The 9,280-nt window shown below is 36.6% G+C and overlaps 1 protein-coding gene across 3 annotated transcripts in view; it reads left to right on the top strand.

Annotated features, from left to right (window-relative positions):
• MBTPS2 (membrane bound transcription factor peptidase, site 2) overlaps window positions 1-6,994 on the top strand; it is a 40,875-nt gene extending 33,881 nt beyond the window's left edge. Inside the window, exons 11-12 of one of the 3 annotated variants that reach the window (XM_062603699.1) lie at window positions 963-1,027; window positions 6,004-6,994. In XM_062603699.1, coding sequence (XP_062459683.1) covers window positions 963-1,027; window positions 6,004-6,053 — 115 coding nt within the window. In that variant the 3' untranslated portion in view covers window positions 6,054-6,994. Of the gene's footprint in view, window positions 1-962 lie in introns of all 3 variants that reach the window. The other 2 variants (XM_062603698.1, XM_062603700.1) reach the window with 2 other exon arrangements.
• The last annotated feature ends 2,286 nt before the right edge of the window (window positions 6,995-9,280 follow it).

A 9,280-nucleotide genomic window follows, 5' to 3' on the forward strand; every position in this document is an offset into this window, starting at 1 on the left:
TTTTTGAGTCATTATACTGAACTAAATAACAGTGTATGGTTATTTTGGTTTTGTTTTATTCAACAGAAAAGAAAAAATCAGGATCATAATTCAGTTAAAACATGCTTATTAATGAACAATATGATACATATATGCATAAAGGCTTGAATATGGCTAATCTAAGAACCCTTAGCTTTAGAAATGGAAATGTTTATGAGTGGCTATAGAACAATTGAACAGTGTAGTTCAATGTAGTCCATAAAAACTGGAGTTAAGATGCTATAGATGCTCCCCTTTTCTAGAAGCACACCAAGGTTCATGCCGACCCAGCTGTTTTCTGAGTCTTATGTCTTCTTCTCCGGCTGTAACAGGATGGAGGTGAGTATTACACTTAGCAAGCTTTTACCAATAAATAGAAATATTCTACCCTTTCCTTACTGTCACATGCACATGCATGCACAGAAATCCACTCAACTTTTCTGGCTAACAGGTAAGTAGAAGAGAGAGGCCAGATTTCCAGTTATATTCTAGGCGTTTACTTACTCCAGCGAGGGAGTGTTTTGGAAAATATCTCTAATCATTATGTCATACTTAGGTCATAGGTTTAGAATACCTTCTTACTTCAGGCGTGGTGTCAGAGCTATAACCTTCCTCCAAAACCACACAAAACAAGAGAGGAAGATGGGCAATGTTAAGTGTGGCTTTGTGGTCTCCTGCTTTCATCTGAGTCGTAAAGACTGCAGGTTGTTTTAAGTATCCAAACCTAGTGCTTAAAAATAAATGAATCTATAAAGGCAATTCTCTGAGCTAGGTGTATTATGGGGTAAAACTCATTATATAATTTCTGTGAAACAGAATGGCAGCTAAGAAATACAACTCTGAGATGTTTCTGCATATTAGAAAGATAAACTATGTTTTGTATTTTTATTTTTTTTTAACTTTTTATTGAAAATTATTTGTGAACCTTAACTAATGTCAAACAGGTGCCTCATTTCATTGTCTGGAGCACTGGCAGTTATCAATGCTGTACCCTGCTTTGCTTTGGATGGTCAGTGGATATTAAATTCGTTCCTGGAAGCCACTCTGAGCTCCCTGATTGTAGAGAAACAAAACAGAGAGCTTATTGGCTTTTTAATTTTGCTTGCTGGTAGTGCACTTTTGGCTGCCAATGTTGCACTGGGACTTTGGATGGTGACAGCACGATAGAACATTGGATACCTTTCCATCAGTTCTCAAAGTACACAGAAATAATGAATCCATTGCCTTTTAAAACTTGTTCAGTGCTGAGATTGAAATAATTCCCTTAAAATGACACTGAAACAACGAGTGGTGGCTGCTGTTTTAATTTAAAGCTATACAATCTTGTGCCTGTGGTTATGGGAAATCTAATAGAAAGAAGTATGATCCTTTTTATATACCGTTTTAAGCACTGTGCTAATCTTAGATTGCATTGTAAAGATCCACAGGAAAAAGCCTGAGAATTAATTCAGATCTCAAAGTGAGGGAATTATTTGACCTCAAACATTTGTAAAGTGGGATTAAAAAACACTTAGGTTTTTCTTTACAAGTTGAATAATTGTCAGAAAATCAGTGTGAGCTCTGATCGCTTCTCAGTCAGCGTAGTCTTGAGTGTCTTGTTTTTGGGTTTTTTTAATCTGGTATTTTACCAGACTGGACTCTGAGAAGCCCCAAAGTCTGGTCTCAAAATGGTGAAAAGCTCAGTAGTTGCTTACCATGTGGTAATGAGGAGAGAAAGTCCATATGGGTTAGTATCTTTCCTTTTCAGCTGGCCAAAATGACTGGAAGCATGTTGTCCTCAGGATGTAGATGAGAAGTGTCAGCATCTGTTAAGAATGAAGCAGGTGGGAGGGTAACAAAGCCCACATGACTGTGTTTCTTACAAATTCAGTTGTATAATATCATATGCAGCTGAAGACTTTTTAAAGGCAATATTTGTCAGCAATAGCTACAAAATAATTGGAATTTAGTTTCTGAGTGCTGAAGTATTCTGTCTACAGTTATTCGTTAAGTGATGTGTTGTTTACTCAGAAAAATAATATTGTTATTATTAAACTAGACCTGTTTACAGTTAAAAGTGAAACCTGTTGTTTTTATGGTGTTTGTCTCCTGATGCTATGCATGTAATATGTACAGTAACTCACTGATGGTTTTCTGTCTTTCAAAGGGTTGTTTTACTTTGTTAGGATTCATTCTGTTCAAAGATAGCTAACAAAGATGTCTAGCTGAAGCTGGTCTCGGACCACAGTTTTTTAGAGGAAGAACATGATTGTGAATTGAACTATTTAAATGTTTAGCTTTGTTTTTGAAATGAATACTGACCATATCCTTCTTAAATGAACAGTGGTAGAACAGACAGTATTTTGCTGACTGAAGTGTCTGGCATACTTTGAAGCTCTCAAGTCTGAAATATTTTGTACCCAATAGAATTATATATTGACTGTTGTGTCCTCCTGTGATATATTGTCTTGTATAAATCAGGTGCAATCAGAGCTTGCCTCAATATATTCAAATATTAAAAAGAAAAAAAGGCAAAAAAGCCTTAGTGTGGGAGCCTAAATATCTGAAATAGGAAAATTTTTAAAAATACCCTGCAACTTCTGCCTTGTACAGTGCTCTTTATAGAAGCCACTGCAGCTGAGAGTTCTTTACAGAAATGGCCTTTCCGTCAGGAACTGAAGTGGAAACTAAACTCATGAATATTGGCCTGCAGGGACTACTGGAGCATTCATGACCAGCTTATATAGATGCTCTTGCCACCAGAGGTAAAAGCTTGGATAATTCTAAAAGTGGGGCTGAGCCCAGTTCTTGGTGCTACAGCATGGATACGTAACTATAATGTTTGCATTTGCCTGCTGATGTGCTATTGTATTTTTGCACAGTAGCCTTCACACTGAAGATGTATTCTTTTCTCGAGATGATGCAAGCAGTAGTGAGAGAGCAAGTTTGTTTGTTGTTGTGTTACTTTACTTACCTGTCCAGTGCTGTCACAGGCCAGGTGGTCCTCTTGGAGTTCACCTCTGTGAGGTGGCAGGCCCATGCCTCTCATTTTCAGTCATTTCAACCCAGGCATGTCAGCACAAATCCCAGTTAGGTAAATTCTCCAGCCAATCCAGCATGAGTTGGTCCCTTTGGTGACAAAAGTCGCACAAAGTGCAAGAAAGGAAACACAAACTATCAGAAACTGCCAGCGGGCTTCTCTTCCTTTCAGAGACACCCTGAAAGTTTAACTCATCATCAGCCCAGAAACATACAGGGGTTTCAGGGTAGCAGTTCTGATGGGCCACTCTGCTATCTCTGTATGGACAGGAGGAATAGGAGCACCTGGCTCTGAGGCTATGTTCCAGAAGCCTGCTCACTCACCTAAGTGGCGGTTTACTAACATGAGCTCTTTTTTTTGCATGGCTCTGTGCCACTTTTCTCTATCTCAGTGTCTTGTCCAGTCTACAGTGCACAAAATTAATTCGTACTTAGGAGTTTTAATGCAATTTAGTAAGACAGGGTATTTACTTTTCAAAACGGCTACTATTTATGTATCAGTGCTGTCTTACTATCTGAAACAACCACAAATGCGTCTGTGGTGATTTCTAAAATATTCTGTGGAAAACATTTCAGATTTGATGCTTTATATCTTTATTCATGATGGCTACAACTGCCTAGGAGAATCCTGTGGCATAGAACCCCACCTGGAGATGCAGGCAAGGGATTTAAAAAACAAAGTTTCTGAATTAACTTACAGGAGTTACATCTGCTACAATGAGGCTGGCAGGTTGTTCCTGGTTATTTAATGTGCTACCAAAACAGGATGTTTTATTAAAGGAACTAAATCCAGTCCATTTTAATTTACACAATCACTGAAAGCCACAGTTCTACTAAGTAGAACTTCAGACTGTGTTTTCACCTCATAATCAAAATGGGTAGAGAAGGCATTGGTCATGGTTTTAGTAAAACACACTAATACACTGTAATGACCCTGGTTATCTTATGTGTGAGAGAGAGTACTAGAAGTTTTTAAAAATAATTCCTGAGTCCATTTCTCCATGTGCTGGAGTTCTACTAAATAAGGGTTGATTTACATATATACAGGTGCTTTGAATCAAGACTTTAAGCAAACTGGGTATGAATGGTGACCCAGCACACTTTAGATTACGTCTGGGCAAAGGTAATAGTTAAGTTGGACCAGTCTGAAGAAACAGTTGTTGAGTGGATGCATTTCATTCTCTTGTAAGCCTAACATATGGATTACATTCTGATAAGCACGTACCATACATACAGCTACTGGGAACAGTTTTGTTGGGTTCCTGTTTGTGTAGCAAGAGAGAACACAGAAGGACACAATGGGTTTTGTGTGTTGGATTTTTACTTGGAGTATTTGCAATGTTTCTTCTATTTATGTTTTTGTAAAAAATGAAAGGAAGCCTTTCATTAAAATGAAATCTTTCCACATCTCGTTGTAATTAGCCCTTCAGAAAGATTCTGTATTCTTTAATACAGAATCCATCAATATAATTATAGGGCATATTGACTGAGTATAAAACAGAACACTCTTAAAGACTGGATGGATACTACTATTTATGTATATACTATGCATTTTAAATCTGTATCAGATGGAAAAAATAATGTCTAACATTGGGAACTGTTATATGTAGCTTTTACTTGAAAATTGCCAGAATTTCATGATTATAAGCAGTCATTGTTCTGACTTGTTTTTTTATGAGATATTTTTTATATCAGCAAAGACTTATGCAGCATGTTTTGATAATGCATGATATGAGATGAAAATGGCAAAATTCTTAGCATGTGTGGTGTTGCACACTCTTTGCTAACTTAGGAAATTAAAACCATCTTGCTTCTGTACAAGTGAAATGAAGAGACTTCGCTAGAAAAAGTATAGGTGAACTTGCAGATTTGTCAGTCCAAATTTATGAGCCATGGTGGAAAGTCTGTTAACTTATTATCTTTTTTATCTAGAATGAAACAGAAAACTGTATTGAGTCATTTTTTTCAGCGATGATGATTCTGTGTTTGTGTATATATGTGTGTACACATGCACACATGCATATAATAGATATGTACACAACTACAGTCTGTATTGCTGCTTTTTTCAGGCATTACTCAACAGCAGTCCTCTATAATGTGCAGTGTAGGGTTTTATTTTCTTTTCCTTCTCTCTATAAATTCCATGGCTTTCTTTGGATGTTAAAATGGCATCTATGTTTTTCTCCCATAACTGCTCTAACTTATTTATTAAGTGATGGACATAATGTAACCACAGCTGCATGAGTTTTGTTCAGCTGGTGTTTAAAATATGTTTCTTGCTTTCTGTGAGGCCTCAGCCACAAGTATAATAAACACAGATTTTCCAGGGCAGCTAAAAGAGGTCAACCTTAGAATCCATCACTCTCTAAATGCTGCTGTTTGTGCTGTTCTGAATGATAACTGGGATGAGTGAGACTAGTTAGAGTATACTGAAAAGTAATGTTTTCAGGACAGATGTCCCCATGGCAATCAGGGCATTTCAGCTTTCTTGAAATAAGGATATATTTTTGTTCAGTTTAGAATATCAACAATTCAAGTTCTCCCAATAGTTTCTTATATATTTTACACAGTGGCAAAGGATGACCTGTAGCAAATATTTTTCTAAATAAATTCTGTGTCTTCTCTCTGTAAGATCTTAATTTGTATCTGGATATCATTTGTGGCAGATGAAGAAGGGTTATAAAGGTTTTTGTAGCATCATCTGTATTCAGCTCCTTTAAAAAGATGTAAATTAAACTCTAGAAATAGTTATTTACATATTCTATACACCTGCATTCAGACCAGTTTCTACAACCAGTCTTGCCTCAGCTTTGTTTTTGTGACCTTGTGAGTAAGGAAGCTGAATCTAACTCGGGTAAGACCCAACATTAGCAATTATTTTATACTCTCTTGATTCTGAACAGTACCTATAGATTAGTTATTTAATGTGGCAGAGTTATCTGCAATACATATCTTGTACTAATGCAGCATATGGGAAGCATTGTACTAGGGACTGCCAGAAAACAGCAGCTCTGTGATTCTTTCGTATTCCTTGGACTCATCCACTACGATCATGTGAAGAGCAGATGGCAGCGACTAAGGGCAGTGAAGAACCTGTTTATGGCAGCTTTATGAAGCCTTCACAGTGCTGACCTAGTGTGAAAGGACAGGAACAAAGAGCAGGATATGACACTGCAGTTCCATTCATTCCATTTACATTGGCATGAAGTGTGAAAAGAACTTGTAATTAACATTTCAGAGCATGCAGATATGTTTTCCAGCCCTTCACTGAATCATTCAGTGAGTGGTGGTCAAACTTTTGGGTTTTGTCACACTTTGTTCCACTCATAAATACGTGCTGAATAAGTGGTATGGGTAGCTGTAGCTTATTTAGAAAAATGGACTTTGATATTTCCCACCTCTACATGTTCATGTTGGTTTTTACAGCACCATAGTGTAGTTGACCTTCATTTGATATTAGTTTGAAAGTTTGGATGCTATTTCTAAGGTATCACTAGAGAAATAATCTAGTTTCTTCCTTCCCAAGTTGTTTGTTAATATTTTAAATTCCTCTTTTCCCTACATAACTTTGCTTTTATATTTCATATGGTCAGATGATCTTATCTGAAGCCTGTCAGTGGAATATGTATTGTTTTGAAATTCACTGTGGGGTTTTTTTCCTCTACAGAGCCTTATTTTTCTCAGTGACTCACAGCTGTGGAATGTTAGATTTCTAGACCCTTTGTTCCCACTATGCATTGTTCATGATCGTGGGGTTTTGGATTTTTTTTAAAAAAAAAAAAAAAGAGAAAAAAAGGAAAGCTTCATTTTGAAAATGTCAGCTAACGAATATATAGAACACTTTGAATAATGTATTGTGGTTTTGTTTTTTTTCTCTATTTAACCAACCAAACAATAAGTATTGTTTTCGATGTGTGATAAATATGTCCTGCAAATAAATTCATTGTTTAATTGTTAATGTGCTTGAATCTGTTTTTAAAAATAAGGTAAGGGTGACATAATTCCTTATTTGTGGCAATTACTATATTCTCTCAAATATTCTTATACTCTTCATGTGTAATTCATATTCTCTCCGGGTACTGACAAGATACCCCAAGGTACCATTATCCTTTCAGGATCTGACTACCCCCTCAAATTAATAATAACTATCACTTTACGTCCCCTTATTACCAATTTATCACAGTAATAGTTTGAGTTACAGTAGAAATACATCCAGACAGACACCTATGCACTATTCTGAAGTAAGTTTGGTTTAGGCTAAATTTGTTTTAATGTGACTGAGGTACACAATGACTGCCTTTTTTAGAGGAGCAAATGCCTTTCTCTGGTCTTAGTTCCTATGTAATTCTTCTCTTACAGAGCTATGGACTTATGTTAGCTTGGTTTGTAGTGGAATATTTGACATGGGATACCATAGTCAAGATAAGTAGAACCACCTCTCTGGGTGTTAAGGCCAGCCCTGTGTGAAGAACTTAGGCAGATCTTTGAATGACATTAAGGTGATGTTATGTGTAACAACCTTTGATTTGTATACACAGGCCAGCCCAGAGCTGGGCACATATTCTGACTATATACACATATTCGGTGTGAGTTTACTTTGGTATCCAGATGCTACCTGTCACAGTGTTAGCATGGTGTAACCAGGTTGTTTAGCTTCATTTGAGAATGAAGCCTTATTGCTCTGTTCCTTGAGGAGGCTCATCTAAAGTCAGCCAGGTTATTTGTGCTGAGAACTAAATTGTCCTTTGTGGCTTATTGAACAAGCTGTTATTTTATACAAGCAGCGCTGTTTCAGCAAGCATGGCTTTGTTCCCAGATAAAAGATTACCATGAGAAAAAGGCACAAAGCACAGATCGGACACATTGGCAGCATTTCTGAGAGAGGCAGCAGTGCAATTTTCCAAATACTTGCCTGAGATGGCACTTTTTTTTTCCTTTTTCCCCTCTTACTCATGTTAAAGGCAGAGACAACAGTTTGGGGTTCGATTTTGGTTCTTGTTTTTAATGAAGCATTAAAGCTTGTAGGAGGGTCCCGAGGCTTTTTGGTTAATTTTGAAAATATTATCCCTTATTCCAATTAAGTATGTTCTGTAGTCTAGACTAAAATCAGGGATGTCTTAAAGGCATTTTGAGGGATGCTGCCTTAATCACTAATATAATTTCAGGGTAAGATTTGAAGAGAAATGCTGTATCTATGAATCTTACTGTTGGTAACTTTATAAAGAAGGCTTAATATAATTCTTCCTCTGATCATACCAGTTTGAATCAGGAAGCTGGGGAAAAAAAAAAAAAAAAAAAAAGGAAAAAGCTCAACATCTTTAGTAGATGCATTCAACTCACTTAAATATTTAAGATTTTTATGAGCTTTTGATGTGAACTACCCAATGAAACACAATTTAAGGTTTGATTTTAATCTTACAGTGGTAAGCTGGGAGAATCCACAATATTCATGAAGTCTAAGCAGCAGTCACTCAGACAGATGTGGGTCTGGGGTTTACTTTGATGTTTAAGGCTCCAGTATTGTTGAAATAGAACTGGATGTTTTAACCAATTACGTATCTTATTCTCTAAATTTCTGATTAAAGCTACCTCTTTTTAGTTCTTTCCAGATATAGTAGTGGCTGAATACTCTGTTACTGCCACTTCTAACAGTCGTGAAAACACACAGTAGTACATCCTTTTTCCTTTCCCTTGAAAGGAATATTTCAACCAGAAAAGAATTTTTTTTCCTTTTTTTTGTTAAATGTCATCCTTTCTACTTGCTATTGTATTACAAAAGTCTCTGTATCTTTTTCACAACTCAGTGAGGAACTCTATTAATGTATTACCAGATATCTTTTTTTAAGTGTAAATTCCTCTAAGCCTACTGAATTTGATTCAGTTACCCAGATAAGCATCTGGTGTGGTCTGAGATATCCTAAGGTGTTCTTCAGTTAATAAACTAACTTGGAACAACATTTTGAAGCTCATCTCATGTTGGTTTAGGTCTTAGGGTTTCTAAGACCTGCACATGGGGTTGGCAGATGTGAGTAAGTCCCTGTAGGAGATCAAAGACATTCTGGACCAGCAGCTGGATACTAGGCAAGGTACCTGAGGGCATTTTCTATCACACCGGATGCTTATATATGGGCAACAAATCAAGCCAGACTGACTCCTTTCCTTGCATTTGTTTTCTTTTTGACTTAAGAATTAAAGTGGAATATGAGGCATTTTCGAGTGAGTTTTATTTGACATAAAAATAAAT

This window comes from Pezoporus occidentalis, unplaced genomic scaffold, assembly GCF_034315485.1.
Source record: "Pezoporus occidentalis ecotype Australia unplaced genomic scaffold, CSIRO_AGI_Poc_V1 ctg81, whole genome shotgun sequence".
NCBI classification, from domain to species: Eukaryota; Metazoa; Chordata; class Aves; order Psittaciformes; family Psittacidae; genus Pezoporus; species Pezoporus occidentalis.